The sequence below is a fragment of the Scyliorhinus torazame genome, chromosome 6 (genome assembly GCF_047496885.1).
Source record: "Scyliorhinus torazame isolate Kashiwa2021f chromosome 6, sScyTor2.1, whole genome shotgun sequence".
NCBI classification, from domain to species: Eukaryota; Metazoa; Chordata; class Chondrichthyes; order Carcharhiniformes; family Scyliorhinidae; genus Scyliorhinus; species Scyliorhinus torazame.
Genome location: NC_092712.1, coordinates 88,335,110 through 88,351,916, shown reverse-complemented (window position 1 = coordinate 88,351,916; position 16,807 = coordinate 88,335,110). Strand labels below are relative to the sequence as shown.

The 16,807-nt window shown below is 51.3% G+C and overlaps 1 protein-coding gene across 1 annotated transcript in view; it reads left to right on the top strand.

The window, feature by feature from the left end:
- gad2 (glutamate decarboxylase 2) overlaps positions 1-16,807 on the top strand; it is a 206,639-nt gene that overhangs the window by 81,940 nt on the left and 107,892 nt on the right. The window contains exon 4 of the mRNA XM_072508448.1: positions 6,882-7,115. Coding sequence (XP_072364549.1) covers positions 6,882-7,115 — 234 coding nt within the window. The remainder of the gene's footprint in view (positions 1-6,881; positions 7,116-16,807) is intronic.

Below are 16,807 nucleotides of genomic sequence, written 5' to 3'. Positions count from 1 at the left end.
CCATCAGAGTCTGGAGGCTGGGGTACGAGCAGGAAAACCTCAGAAATCCTGCATGTGCATGTGCAAAAGACAATACCGCATCAAACTAGAGTGCCAGGCCAACGACACGAACCCACGACGACTAAGGCAGGGCCTACACAAGATCACAGGCTATAAAGCAAGGCCAGGTGGAATATCTGGGGCTGGAGCATCCCTACCCGATGATCTGAACAAGTTCTATACCCGCTGTGAGCAGTCAGCCAATATATCAGTGCCACCCGCCCCAACAGCCCTGGACACACCCTTACCCACTATTACAGTGAATGGTAGAACCCTCAAGAGTATTGAAAGTCAAAGAGATCTAGGAGTACAGGTCCACAGATCACTGAAAGGGGCTACACAGGTGGAGAAGGTAGTCAAGAAGGCATACGGCATGCTTGCCTTCATTGGCCGGGGCATTGAGTATAAGAATTGGCAAGTCATGTTGCAGCTGTATAGAACCTTAGTTAGGCCACACTTGGAGTATAGTGTTCAATTCTGGTCGCCACACTACCAGAAGGATGTGGAGGCTTTAGAGAGGGTGCAGAAGAGATTTACCAGAATGTTGCCTGGTATGGAGGGCATAAGCTATGAGGAGCGATTGAATAAACTCGGTTTGTTCTCACTGGAACGAAGGAGGTTGAGGGGCGACCTGATAGAGGTATACAAAATTATGAGGGGCATAGACAGAGTGGATAGTCAGAGGCTTTTCCCCAGGGTAGAGGGGTCAATTACTAGGGGGCATAGGTTTAAGGTGAGAGGGGCAAAGTTTAGAGTAGATGTACGAGGCAAGTTTTTTACGCAGAGGGTAGTGGGTGCCTGGAACTCACTACCGGAGGAGGTAGTGGAGGCAGGGACGATAGGGACATTTAAGGGGCATCTTGACAAATATATGAATAGGATGGGAATAGAAGGATACGGACCCAGGAAGTGTAGAAGATTGTAGTTTAGTCGGGCAGTATGGTCGGCACGGGCTTGGAGGGCCGAAGGGCCTGTTCCTGTGCTGTACATTTCTTTGTTCTTTGTTCTTGTTCTTTGTACAGCCTCAGAGGTAAGAGCTGCCTTCTTGAAAGTGAATCCGCGGAAAGCGACAGGCCCCGACTGAGTCCCTGGGCGAGCACTCAGAGCTGGCAAGTGTATTCGTAGATATTTCCAACACCTCATTCCTCCGCTCTGAGGTCCCCACCTCCTTCAAGAAGACCACCATAACACCAGTACCAAAGAAGAACAAGGAAGCCTGTCTCAACGACTACCGACCGGTGGCCCTAACATCTGTTATCATGAAATGCTTTGAGCGGCTAGTCATGAGACAGATCACTGCCAGCCTCCCAGACAGTCTCGATCCACTGCAGTTTGCCAATCACCGCAACCGGTCCACAGCAGACGCTATCTCACTGGCTCTGCAATCAACACTTGAACACTTCGACAACAAGGACACCTATGTCAGACTGCTGTTCATCAACTACAGCTCCGCCTTCAACACCATTATCCCAACAAGACTAATAACCAAACTCCGCAATCTTGGACTTGACCCCTCCCTGTGCAGCTGGATCCTCGACTTCCTCACCAACAGACCGCAATCTGTCAGGATAGGCAATAGCACCTCCTCCACAATAGACCTCAACACCGGAGCCCCGCAAGGATGTGTGCTCAATCCTCTACTGTACTCCCTGTACACACATGACTATGTGGCAAGATTTAACTCCAACTCAATCTATAAGTTGCCGGATGATACGACTGTGGTGGGCCACATCTCAAACAATGACGAATCAGTCTACAGGAGGGAGATAAATCACTTGGTTGCATGGTGTACTGAAAACAACCTCTCTCTAAATGTCGGAAAGACCAAGGAACTGATCAGCGACTTCAGGAAGCGTAGCACGACACACACTCCCATCTGCGTCAATGGCCCCGAAGTGGAGATGGTCGATAGCTTTAAGTTCCTGGGGGTCACCATCACCAACAGTCTGTCCTGGTCCACTCACGTTGATGCAACAGTCAAGAAAGCCCAACAACGTCTCTACTTCCTACAGAAGCTGAAGAAATTTGGCATGTCTGCACCGACTCTCACAAACTGCTACAGATGTGCGATAGAGAGCATCCTATCCGGCTGCATCACAGCCTGGTATGGCAACTGCTCGGCCCAAGATCGCAAGAAACTGCAGAGTGTGGTGAACACAGCCCAATGCATCACACAAGCTTGCCACCCCCACATTGATTCTGTATACGCCTCTCGCTGCCTCAGGAAGGCAGACAGCATTATCAGAGACCCCTCCCACCCAGGCATTGCCTTCTTCCAGACCCTTCCATCAGGCAGAAGGTACAGAAGTCTGAAGACTCGCTTATCCAGGCATAGGAACAGCTTCTACCCCACAGCTACAAGACTCCTCATCGACTCCCCCTCAGACTGATCTGTTCCCTGTAAGAACACTCTTCATGACGCCCTATGCTGCTCTTGCTCATGTGTTTGCTTTGTTTGCTTTGTTTGGCCCCTTGTTCTGCACTGTAACCAATCATTGTTTTGTCGATGTACCATTTGTCAACGTTCCCTGCTGATTATTCTTGTGTCTACTATCTACGTACTGTGTATGTTCCTCGGCCGCAGAAAAATACTTTTCACTGTACTTCGGTACATGTGACAATAAATCAAATCAAATCAAATCAGTGTTGGCCTTCCGAAACAATAAAAATTGCTATGTTTGGTCAGATACACTTTTGAAGAACATGGGAAAGCAATGGAAGCTGGTGACGATGGGGTGAAAAGGCTGCAGATTGGTATGAGATAGGGGTCGGATGCTCCATTGTGAGCCCGCCCCACTGCCAGTGAGGACAGAGAATCTTTGCACGCCGTTTACTGGTGACGGGACTCATTGAAGCCACCACACTCCACCGGACCTTCCTGGCGGGGCCAGAGAATCCCGCCGCCAGTGAAGGGCCGGAGAATCCCACCCAGGATACCAACTGGAAATTCTTTTTAGATAAGTTACACACGGCATCTTTTTAAATGTTTTTATTAGGGCTTTTCTTTTTATACAAAGCACAGATGAATGTGAATATACACAGAAACTATGTACATCGGTTACCATTCACAATGGTCATCAGTTACAATTTCATGTTTTTCAATAGGTGCCTAGTTTTGGCTAGGTCTCCTGTTCCCAACTCCCCCCATTCCTCCCAATCCCCCTGCCCTTCTTGTTGTCTGGCGTGCCTTCTTCGTTCGTTGGGTCTTCCAACTTGGACCTATTGGGGTGGTATTGTACTACGTACACTGTTATGTGTTAGGTATGGCTGAACCAACCCCCAGATGGCGAATTTGATTTTCTCCATTTGGAGAAATTCCGATCGGTTGGACAGCCAGTCTGCAGCTTTGGGTGGTGCTGCTGATCGCCAGCCGAGCAGGATTCTCCAGCGTGCGAATAGGGAGGCAAAGGCAAGGACGTCGCCCCTCCTCCCCATGAAGAGTTCTGGCTGCTCGGATACCCTGAAGAATGTCACTCTCGGGCACGGCTCCACCCTCATCCCCACCACCTTGGACAACGCCTCGAAGATGGACCAACTAGAATTTGAAGGAAAATCAGACACTGAAATTACTCCTTGGTACCATTCATCATTTGTGGAAGACAAATGGGTTAATTTTGAATATTATTTCCAATTCAGGCAACTTATTGTTTCGACCCACCTGAACGTCCAGATAGACCTTGAGTTTTCATTTGAAAGGCAGTTCCTCTAACAATTTCACTATTGTCAGGCATGGGCCGAGTATCTTCCACCCGCGATCGTGGCTGCGATTTACTGGTGCCACTGAGAGTCAATGGAGTTTTGGCTGGAATGCCAAATCTTCCATTCTCACTCGGAACAGATCCTGCTACGGACGAGACTGGAGGATCCTGCCCACGATTGGAACACTAACCCTAAATGGAGCTTAAACCTTCAGTCTTCTAACATGAAGAAAGACGAGCACTAATTCAGTCAAGCCTAAAATATCATAGTTGGACAACCTTACTCCAGACTAGGACTTGTTAACATAGCTACTCAGGAACTCCTCCATATGTTGCATTTTTACCAATGATAAAATCATGAACTTGCCATGACTTTGCCATTGGGATAATGTAACATACTGAGAAATTACGATGCACTAACAGCTTGGTAACATTTCAAAAATATTTTGTTGAGAGCATAAATTGAAAATGGTAAAATCTCAAAAAGAAGAGTAAGATTAAATACATTCTGACCACTGCTCCCAAAGTGTCAGATAAGAAGGCAACAACAGACTCAGAATTAACAGGTGGGATCCTTCACCCCCGGATGCCTGGAGCGCGTTCCCCGGTGGGACGGAGAATCGGGCATCGGGAGAAAATCAAAGTAATGCTCCGACCCCCCTACTGGTGCCGTGAACGAGATCCACGATGCGCACTGGCGGGGGATGTAAATAAATCCAAATGGAAATGGGTCTTGCTGACACATTTCCATCTAGTTAACAGGCCTGGCACTGTATCCTCCAGCCTCCCATGATCCTCCATAGTCCCTGCGGCCAGGAATCACGTGGGAGTGAACCACTTGTGATCTCAGCAATCGGGAATCTGATGTGGTGGCAGAGACCATCTGAGCCCAAAGGCCCCGAGGCCAAACCAACCCCCCCCCCCAGCCCCCCCCACCCCCCCCCACACCCACCGCCCCCCCCCCACCCCCCACCCCCCGCCAACTTGCACTGCCTGACCATGTCTCCTCTAGAAGAGAGTCCCCGACGGGATCCTCTGCAATAGGGGGACCCGCCAGGTACATCCCAGAGGCTGCTGTTATAGGGGGACACCCCCCCCCCCCCCATAGGGACCCCTGTAATTGGGCGATCCCCCCCAGGGCCCTATGCATCAAAATCAAAATCCCATTGAATATCATGTTAGGTTTTCATTGGGACCAGGTATATGGCAGTGAAGTTATTTCTGGTGAGACCAGTTATACCTCCCAGAAAGAGCAGAAATGCGGCTCACCGAGGACTTCAGGCCAGGGGCGAAATTCTCCCCCAACGGCGCGATGTCCGCCGTCTGGCGCCTAAAACGGCGCCAATCAGACGGGCATCGCGCGGCCCAAAGGTGCGGAATGCTCCGCATCTTTGGGGGCCGAGCCCCAACATTGAGGGGCTAGGCCGGCGCCGGAGGGATTTCCGCCCCGCCAGCTGGCGGAAATGGCGTTTGTTGCCCCGCCAGCTGGCGGAAATGGCGTTTGGTGCCCCGCCAGCTGGCGCGGAAATGCAGCGCATGCGCGGGAGCGTCAGCGGCCGCTGTCAGTTTCCCAGCGCATGCACGGGAGCGTCAGCGGCCGCCGACAGTTTCCCGCGCATGCGCAGTGGGGAGAGTCTCTTCCGCCTCTGCCATGGTGGAGGCCGTTGCGGAGGCGGAAGGGAAAGAGTGCCCCCACGGCACAGGCCCGACCGCGGATCGGTGGGCCCCGATCGCGGGCCAGGCCACCGTGGGGGCAATCCCCGGGGTCAAATTGCCCCGCGCCCCCCCTCAGGACCCCGGAGCCCCCCCACGCCGCCTGGTCCCGCCGGTAAATACCAGCTTTGATTTACGCCGGCGGGACAGGCAATTTCTGGGCGGGACTTCGGCCCATCCGGGCCGCAGAATTGAGCGGGGGGTCCCGCCAACCGGCGCGGCCCGATTCCCGCCCCCGCCCAATCTCCGGTACCGGAGACTTCGGCGGGGGCGGGTTTCACGGCGGCCAACGGCCATTCTCCGACCCGGCGGGGGGTCGGAGAATGACGCCCCAGGTCTCCAAATATCAAGGTGGAAGACTTTCCTCTGAAAGTTTTAAAACAACTCTCTTACGGAAAGGTTCGCAGTCAGAATTTTCCAGGAGATGCAAGACCTCCTTGACAGGAACTCCACTTGTTCCCTTCGTGGTGCAAGTATCTATTATTTTCAGGCAGATTAAAAAACCTCTACTCATCCCAAAGAAATCCACAGGAATCAATGGTTCTCGGGAGACACAATACTGGTGTAAACAATTGGCCTGCTGGCTCTGGATTACCAGAGAGTCTATTTTGCTCGAGTGCATGCCACATTCTAATGAGCAGCGTCACACATTTTCATACAATTACCACAATTCCCAGCCAGGCAGCAAGCATTTGAGGCTGGCAAGGCTTTGATGCTGTATTTTGTCATCTTAGTTGTACTTCATCTATTTTCTGGCAATATACCCAAAGCTCGAATAAATTGTCTCTATGTTTCTTTCCACTGCATAATGTTTAGATTTTCAATGTAATAATGATTTGACAACATTAATAGGGCAATTTCCCTTTTCTGCTCTATTTGAAAATGCATTTAGAATTCAAATTCAATGGATTAATACCTGTGTTGTAATAGGAAGTAGTTAAGCGCTTATCTGATAATATCAGCAACAACTATTTCTAGGCGCAAATGGCATCTTCCATTTATGTACATTTCTAATCCGATTTAATTTATTGCATTGCCAAAATAGTTATTTCAGGAACAGATGTGTGGTCTATTTGTTATTGAATATTGCTTTATATGATTGTTCAACTAAATGGATATTTGACTCCTAACTGGGTAGTTTTGAGGTTAAGTTTGAGAGCTGCGCATAATTCAACATCATAATTTGTCAGATCTCAACCAGACCTCCCCAGATGAGGAATCCTGTTGATATAATGAGCTTCAGCCCAGTCAGATATCATCTCCTGCTGACAGATAATGGATGGTCAGCGATAACAGTTGTGGAGGTGACTGTAACTGTTGTTTATTACCCTGAGGAACAATGTTGGGAAGCAGTCCGAAAGGACACCCCCAAAAAAATGGAAATATAACCAATTTTTAAAATTTGTTCTTTATCTTTTTCTATCTTTCCAGACCTCCTGCCAGCATGCAATGGGGAAGGAGTAACTATCACTTTCTTGGAGCAGGTTTTGGATATTCTACTTGAATATATTTTGAAAACATTTGATCGATCTACAAAAGTAATAGATTTCCACTACCCCGATGAGCTCCTTGAGGGATTTAACTGGATGCTGGATGAACAACCAAATACTTTGGAAGACCTTTTGGTGACTTGCAGGACAACACTAAAATACGCTGTGAAAACAGGTATGAAATTTCACGAGCCAGAAGAGTACATGGCCGGACCGGGCAGGGGCCTGTCCAGGACTGTGTTAAATCGCATGAGACATCGCGAGTGTCTCCCAATGTCGATAGGCATATCCGATTTTTAGCAACATCAATCTGATTTGCATGCACTCCACCAACAATCAAAGAGCCAATTCAGGCCATTAATTGTCCAATCGACAGGGAGTTTATGCTGCCCATATGAATTTTAGCTCGTCACGTAGACAAAATGTTTTCCTTGAGTTTCCTAGTTGTTGTTCAACATTTGAAGTGAGGCTTTTAGCATTTCAGGAAGGTGTTACTGATGATTGTAGGTCAGAGTTCCGTCATTTGCAAGGCGCTATTCCTCAGTATCTGCTCCAATGGGGACAGTATACTCTGCTGAAGAGGAAGGGAGGAGCAGGAGGGAGCGGAGGACAGGTGAGAACAGGCAGCGCCTGAGGCAGAGACCTTTGAGAGGAGAGGCACAGGCTCAGTTGGTGCAGGAAGGCCAAGGAAGGAGGGGATGCCTAGGACGCAACTACCGTGGGCCTGTAGTGTACAGGCAGTGCACCAGCCATCTCCAAATGACTGAGGCGCAGTTCTGCAGGAGGCTATGCCTCTCCAGGGAGACAGTGACATCCCTTTGTGACATGATGGGTCCTTAAATTGCCTCCAACTGCATGGGGATATCCACCCTCTGCCGGTGGCATTGGAGACTGTGGTAGTCTGTGTTAGAACGATTACGGTACCTGGTAATGCCGGAATACCATTGGTGGAGAATGTACTTGTTCCCATTGGTTAAAGCCTGTGTGTTAGCTCCGCCCTGCAAGGCAGGGTATAAGAGCCCGTGTCGCCCCAGCAGCTTTCTTCCGTACCTGCGCTGCTGGGGGAAACACCTAATGTATTAAAGCCTTCAATTGTCTCCAATCTCGCTTCTGGAGTTATTGATCATGCATCAATTTAATACACTAGTTTTTAAAGAATGGAGCTCCGAATCAAGCCGGAGTGTCTGCAACTCAGCCCCCATGCGGCAAACTCAGCAGCAACCTTCAAGCACTGGCTGGCGTGTTTCAATGGATATCTTGGGATGGCCGAAAACACACCCACGGGAGATTAGAAACTACAAATTCTGCACTCGAGGGTGAGCCCAGAAATTGACACCCTCATCGAGGATGCGGACGATTTCGATGCCGCAATGAAGCTGCTGAAAGGACATTATATTCGCCCTGTAAACCAGGTCTACGCCCGACATCTATTAGCGACGAGGCGACAAATCCCTGGGGAATCACTGGAAGAGTTCTACCGTGCGCTCCTGGTGTTGGGGAGAAACTACAGCTGCCCACAAGTTTCAGCGAGCGACCACACTGAACCTTTGATCCAGGACGCTTTCGTTGCAGGTATGCTGTCCTCCCAAATCCGCCAGCGATTGCTGGAGAAAGAGACACTAGGCCTCAAGGAGGCACGGGCCCTTGTCGTCTCCCTGGATGTGGCCTCCCGAAACGCCCGCGCTTACGTCCCCGACCGCGCGTCAGCCCCCTGGGCAGCGTGGAACTCCCCCGCGGCCGACCCCGAGGCATCTCACATCCCCCCACAAGCTTGGCCTGGCAACCCCGGGGAGCCCCGCTGCTATTTTTGCGGGCAAGCCAAGCACCCCCGACAGCGCTGTCCAGCCCGTTCATCCATCTGCGAGGGATGCGGCAAAAAGGGCCACTTTGTGGCGGTATGCCAGGCCCGGGCAGTCGCTGCGGTCTCCGGAGGCAAATACGGAGCTCCACCACAACCCTCTCCATGGACCCTGTGCGGCCAGCGGGCACCGCTATCTTCCTCCTCCAGGGCCACGTGTGGCCTCCAGGCGCTGCCATCTTGTCCCACGGACGCCACGTGCAATGAATGGGCGCTGCCATTTTGTGCACCACCAGCCATGTCCGACCAGTGGGCGCCGCCATCTTGGCTGGACTCTCGGGACCCCGACTCGGATGACCACACACCGCCTGAAGAGAACATCCAACTGCTGCCACGATTAGCCTCGGTGACGCTGGACCAGTCTTGGCCCCGAACATTCTCGACTGCTACGACGACAGTGTTTATCAATGGGCATGAAACGTCCTGCCTAATCGATTCTGGGAGCACGAAGAGCTTCATACACCCTAACATGGTAAGGCGCTATTCTCTCCCCGTCCACCCCGTTAATCAAAAAATCTTCCTGGCCTCCGGATCTCACTCAGTAGAGATCAAGGTGTTTTGTGTAGCTAACCTCACGGTCCAGGGACGGGAGTTCAAAAACTACCGACTCTACGTCCTTCCCCACCTCTGCGCGGCCACACTCCTAGGGTTGGACTTTCAGTGCAACCTCCAAAGTCTAACTTTCAAATTCGGCGGCACTATACCCCCCCTCACTGTCTGCAGCCTCGCGATCCTCAAGGTCGATCCGCCTTCCCTGTTTGTGAACCTCACCCCGGATTGCAAACCAGTCGCCAACAGGAGCAGTGGTACAGTGCCCAGGACCGGATCTTTATGAGGTCAGAGGTCCAACGGTTACTGAGGGAAGGTGTCATTGAGGCTAGCAACAGTCCCTGGAGAGCTCAAGTAGTGGTTGTAAAGACCGGGGAGAAGCATAGGATGGTCATCGACTACAGTCAGACCATCAACAGGTTTACGCAGCTTGACGCGTACCCTCTCCCCCGCATATCCAACCTGGTCAACAGGATCGCGCAATACAAGGTCTTTTCCACGGTGGATCTTAAGTCCGCCTACCACCAGCTCCCCATCCGCACTAGTGACCGCAAATACACTGCTTTTGAAACAGATGGGCGGCTCTACCACTTCTTAAGGGTTCCCTTCAGTATCACTAATGGGGTCTTCGTCTTCCAACGAGAGATGGACCGAATGGTTGACCGGTGCAGTTTACGGGCCTCATTCCCGTACCTCGATAATGTCACCATCTGCAGCCACGCCCAGCAGGATCACGACACCAACCTCCGAAAATTCCTCCAGACCGCAAAAATCCTTAACCTCACGTATAACAAGGATAAATGCGTGTTCAGCACCGACCGCATAGCCATCCTCGGCTACGTAGTGCGTAATGAAGTTATAGGCCTCAACCCTGAACGCATGCGCCCCCTTATGGAGTTCCCCCTCCCGCACTGCTCCAAGGCCCTGAAGCGCTGCCTAGGTTCCTTTTCCTACTATGCCCAGTGGGTCCCCAACTATGCGGACAAGGCCCGTCCACTGATCCAATCCACAGTTTTTCCCCTGTCGATAGAGGCCCGCCAGGCCTTTAGCCGCATCAAAGCAGACATTGCAAAGGCCACGATGCACGCCATCGACGAGTCCCTCCCATTCCAGGTCGAGAACGACGCGTCCGACGTAGCTCTGGCGGCCACCCTCAACCAAGCGGGCAGACCCGTGGCCTTCTCACGCCTCCGAAATCCGCCATTCCTCAGTCGAAAAGGAGTCCCAGGCCATAAGAAGCTGTGCGACATTGGAGGCATTACCTGGCCGGCAGGAGATTCACTCTCCTCACTGACCAACGGTCGGTTGCTTTCATGTTCGATAATGCACAGCGGGGCAAGATAAAAAACGACAAGATCTTACGGTGGAGGATCGAACTCTCCACCTACAACTATGAGATCTTGTATCGTCCTGGAAAGATAAATGAGCCTCCTGATGCCCTATCTCACGGCACATGTGCCAACGCACAAGTGGACCGCCTCTGAGCCCTCCACGAGGACCTCTGCCACCCGGGGGTCACTCGATTTTTCCACTTCATCAAGACCCGCAACCTGCCCTACTCCATCGAGGAGGTCAGGACTGCCAAAAGGAATTGCCAAATCAGCACGGAGTGCAAGCCTCACTTCTACAGGCCAGAGAAAGCGCACCTGATAAAGGCTTCCCGTCCCTTTGAATGCCTCAGTATGGATTTCAAAGCACCCACCACCACCGACCGCAACACGTACTTCCTGAACGTGATTGACGAGTACTCCCGGTTCCTATTCGCCATTCCCTGCCCCGACATGACCACAACCACCGTCATAAAAGCCCTCCATAGTATCTTTATGCTGTTCGGTTTCCTCGCCTACATACGCAGTGATAGGGGGTCCCCCTTTATGAGCGACGAACTGCATCAATTCCTGCTCAGCAAGGGCATTGCCTCAAGCAGGATGACCAATTATAACCCACCGGGCACACGGACAGGTAGAAAGGGAGAACGGAACGGTCTGGAAGACCGTCCTACTGGCCCTGCGGTTCAGGAATCTCCCAGTTTCCCATTGGCAGGAAATCCTCCCAGATGCCCTCCACTCCATCCGGTCACTGCTCTGTACCATGACCAACCAAACACCTCACGATCGTCTCCTTGTCTTCCCCAGGAAGTCCTCCTCTGGGACTTCGCTCCCGACCTGGCTTGCAGCTCCCAGACCCATCCTGCTCCGAAAACAAGTGCGGGCGCACAAATCAGACCCATTGGTCGAGAGGGTCCATCTCCTCGACCCTAACCCTCAGTATGCCCTGTGGCGTACCTTGACGGCCGGCAAGATGCGGTCTCCCTACGAGATCTGGCGCCCGCTGGATCCCCACATACACCCCCGCCACCAGTCCCACCCTCCCTCCCACCGGCGCACCCCACAGCCGCCCCCTTCCCAGGTGGATCGGTTCTTCCACCAGCCCCATCTAGGCCCTCCCACCCACAGGCGCACCCCACAGCCGTCCCCTTCCCAGGTCAGTCGGTCCTTCCACCGGCCCCGTCTAGGGGCGATAAAGCTGCCACAGAAGCTGAAACCACACTCCCGGAGTCACAGACGCCCGAACCTCCACCGGCATCACCACCAAAGCTACGACTATCGCAGAGGGCGACCAGGGCCCCCGATCGACTAATTGCCTCATTTTCAAATATACATTACTGTTATAAATAGTTAAAAAGGCAAAACACTGTAAGGTACCTTGATAACTGTAACTTCTACCACTTTACCACATTGTAATACAAATCACCACCCCCGCCGGACTCTTTTTTAACAGGGGGTGAATGTGGTAGTCTGTGTTAGAAGGATTACGGTACCTGGTAATTCCGGAATACCATTGGTGGAGAATGTACTTATTCCCCTTGGTTAAGTCTGTATGTTACCTCCGTCCTGCAAGGTGGGGTATAAGAGCCCGTGTCGCCCCAGCAGCTTTCTTCTGTACCTGCGCTGCTGGGGGAAACATCTAGCGTATTAAAGCTTTCAATTGTCTCCAATCTCGCTTCTGGAGTTATTGATCGTGCATCAGAGACCACAGTTGCGCTTAACCTCTACGCCTTCAGTTCATTTCAGGGCTCAATGGGGAGGATCTGTGCAACATCTTGCAATCAAGCACACTCGGTTGTGCCAAGCTAGTGACTGATGCCATTTTCAGGCATGTCCACATGTTCATCGTCTACCAGACAGACGAGGGCAGCCAGGTGGAGAGGCTGCATGGAAATGGCAGGGCTCCCCCACATCCAGGGTGTTTTGGGTTGCACACATGTAGCCATCCAAGCACCAGCAGGACAGCCGGGAGATTTCATCAAAAGAAAGGATTTGACTCAATGAATGTGCATAGGGCACACATTCTCCATGTTTGTGCCCGTTATCCAGGGAGCTCACACGGTTATTACACCTTGCTTATCCATCAGTGCTGAGCAGTAAGATGCAAATGTGCCTCATGCTGGCGGATAAGCTGCCTGTCGTCTCTGGGGGTTCCTCTTAGAGTGATCTGGACGGGGGTTGCGGCACTCTCAGGTACCAAGGCTGTTCGTGGCTCCTGCAAATTTGGATGGATGGCTCCTGAGTGACAAGGGTTAACCCTTGAAGAGGTGGCTTATGACACCACTCTGTCACCCAAGGACTGAGGTAGAGGAGAGTTACAACAGGAGCCTCCACAAGAGTGGTGGTGGAAAGGACCATTAGGCAGCTCAAGATGTGCTTCCTATGTCTTGACCAATCTCGGGGGATCATTGCATTATCTGCAGGAGCGAGTCTCCATCATTGTTGTCGCAAGCTGTACCCTGCGCAATCTGGTTCTGCCTAGGGGGGATCCGATGGAGGCTGACAAGAGTGAGGCAGGACCACAGGCCAGGAAGGTGACTCCAGTTAAGGGTTGGAGGATGATCCTGGGAATGTACAGGGTGAGGACTTGGAGGCGGACGATAGGAACATTCAAGGGGAGCAGGGACACGAGGGATCCACTGATCCAGCAAACTTTCAGCTAGACATCCAAGGCATGGAAGCTGTCGCAATCGAATGGCAAGGTCTCACTCACAATAAAACTTTTCCTTCAGAACCCAACCCAGAAATCCTAAATCCTAACATTCAAACAGCATACAAATATTCCAAACTTAACAGAAAACTCAAAGCAATAAAGGCAAATAATGTCACCGTGACATGCGCCTCTTGTGCTAAGGGTGCCTTCTGTCTGCCAGTGCTGCATCGTGGAGTTGCCCCATCCCCTCACTGGCAGCGGCGTTGGAGACAGCCTGCTGACTTTGCTGTTGTGGTACCCGTGATGACCTTGGCACGTGTCCACGTGGGAGGGAGCATCCAGCCTCATGATGGGGCTCTCCTCAGATCATCAGATGCATCATCCACTGGCAGAGGTACGGAGGAGCTGCTACCCTCGTCCGGATCACCCTAAGAGGAGCCCACAGAGATGACAGACAGCTCATCCGCCAGCATGAGGCACATTTGCATCTCCCAGCTTAGCACTGATGGATGGGCACCTATCAGGGAGACTTGGTGCCTGAATCATTTCTCACACTGATAGTGACCTCCGAAGATCACAGCTGATATGCTGACTGGTAGGTCTGAGCATGACCATTTGCACCTCTGAAGGTGTCCTTGCAACTCCTCTCTGTGAGAGTTGATACTCTCTCAATGTGCGCTTGGTTCTCAGGGTCAACACAACGCTCACCTTCCGCATGGACTCCTCAATGATGGACAGCATGGCTAGCAGATCCACATGGATCTCTGCCAGGCCTCCCTGTGCATCCCACTGGACATACACATGACGGACATCTCTAAAGGCTTATCACCCGCCTCAGATTCACCATGGTCCTGGTCTCCAGCTGCTGCCGCTTTGGGACCTCTCTCCCTCTGTCATCTCCTCACGTGAGGGTGATGTGCCATCACCACTGTGCCCTACCCATGGAGGCAGCAACCTTATGCCACTGATGTGTGAGTATTTGCACTTGTGCCTGGTACCGGAATACAGCGTAACACAGCTGCAAGAGTGATGTCTTCCTGGGTGTTTGATTGTGGGGAGGGGGGACTGGAGGAGCACACTGGCTAGTGGCAATGCAACTCCAGAGCATCACTCTCGCTCCTAGTCAGGACCACCAGATTGGAGATTCTCCCACCATTTCGGTGGTGCCCCACCCCCCACCCATACCCCACCACATGCCATTTATTGGGCCATTTCACTCTGCCTCCCCCCCCCAAATGGCACTGTGACCTACTGGGCTGACAGTCCTGCCTTGGCAGAGCAGGTTTCATTGTCAGTTAGTACTTAGACTCAGACCCTTGAGCACACAAGGGAGCAGATACCCAACTACATCTCTCCGTATAGGTTCATACCATCTCTGCACTTACCCTTACCGATCACAGGACATTGTTGAACCTTTTGCAGCACTGCAGCCAGGTAGCCTCTGTCCAGGCCATCTTACTCAGATGGGGAGGCCTTCTCCTGTCCCTGGGCATCAGCATGTTGCGCCTGGCACTGACCTCCTGCAAAAGCACAGGCAGGCACTCATCTCTGAAACAGGGGGGCACTTAGCCCACTGAACGTGCCCTCCCGCTGTCCATGGCCTCATGGCACTGATGAAATTGCTGAACAGCAATAAAGTGCTTGGCCTTCAGCCACACAGCGCCCTCAGCCTTCCCCAAAACCTATGGTAGCCTTCATAGAACATAGAACATAGAACATTACAGCGCAGTACAGGCCCTTCGGCCCTCGATGTTGCGCCGACCTGTGAAATCACTCTAAAGCCCATCTACACTATTCCCTTATCGTCCATATGTCTATCCAATGACCATTTGAATGCCCTTAGTGTTGACGAGTCCACTACTGTTGCAGGCAGGGCATTCCACGCCCTTACTACTCTCTGAGTAAAGAACCTACCTCTGACATCTGTCCTATATCTATCTCCCCTCAATTTAAAGTTATGTCCCCTCGTGCTAGACATCACCATCCGAGGAAAAAGGCCCTCACATTCCACCCTATCTAATACTCTGATCATCTTGTATGCCTCAATTAAGTCACCTCTTAACCTTCTTCTCTCTAACGAAAACAGACTCAAGTCCCTCAGCCTTCCCTCATAAGATCTTCCCTCCATACCAGGCAACATTCTGGTAAATCTCCTCTGCACCCTTTCAATGCTTCCACATCCTTCCTATAATGCGGCGACCCGAATTGCACGCAATACTCCAAATGCGGCCGCACCAGAGTTTTGTACAGCTGCAACATGACCTCATGGCTCCGAAACTCAATCCCTCTACCAATAAAAGCTAACACACCGTACACCTTCTTAACAACCCTCTCAACCTGGGTGGCAACTTTCAGGGATCTGTGTACATGGACACCGAGATCTCTCTGCTCATCCACACTACCAAGAATCTTACCATTAGCCCAGTACTCTGTCTTCCTGTTATTCCTTCCAAAATGAATCACCTCACACTTTTCTGCATTAAACTCCATTTGCCACCTCTCAGCCCAGCTCTGCAGCTTATCTATGTACCTCTGTAGCTTGTAACATCCTTCCGCACTGTCCACAACTCCACCGACTTTAGTGTCATCTGCAAATTTACTCACCCATTCTTCTACGCCCTCTTCCATGTCATTTATAAAAATGACAAACAGCATTGGCCCCAAAACAGATCCTTGTGGTACACCACTAGTAACTGGACTCCAGTCTGAACATTTCCCATCAACCACCACCCTTTGTCTTCTTCCAGCTAGCCAATTTCTGATCCAAACTGCTAAATCACCCTGAATCCCATGCCTCCTTATTTTCTGCAGTAGCCTACCGTGGGGAACCTTATCAAATGCTTTACTGAAATCCATATACACCACATCAACTGATTTACCCTCATCCATCTGTTTGGTCACCTTCTCAAAAAACTCAATAAGGTTTGTGAGGCACGACCTACCCTTCACAAAACCGTGTTGACTATCTCTAATCAAATTATTCCTTGTCAGATGATTATACATCCTATCTCTTATAAACCTTTCCAAGACTTTGCCCACAACAGAAGTAAGGATCACTGGTCTATAGTTACCAGGGCTGTCTCTACTCCCCTTCTTGAACAAGGGGACAACATTTGCTATCCTCCAGTCTTCTGGCACTATTCCTGTAGACAAAGATGACTTAAAGATCAAAGCCAAAGGCTCAGCAATCTCCTCCCTAGCTTCCCAGAGAATCCTAGGATAAATCCCATCCGGCCCAGGGGACTTATCTATTTTCACACTTTCCAGAATTGCTAACACCTCCTCCTTATGAACCTCAAGCCCTTCTAGTCCAGTAGCCTGAATCTCAGTATTCTCCTCGACAACATTGTCTTTTTCCTGTGTGAATACTGACAAAAAATATTCATTTAGCACCTCTCCTATCTCCTCGGACTCCACGCACAACTTCCCACTACTGTCCTTGACTGGCCCTACTTTTACCCTAGTCATTCTTTTATTCG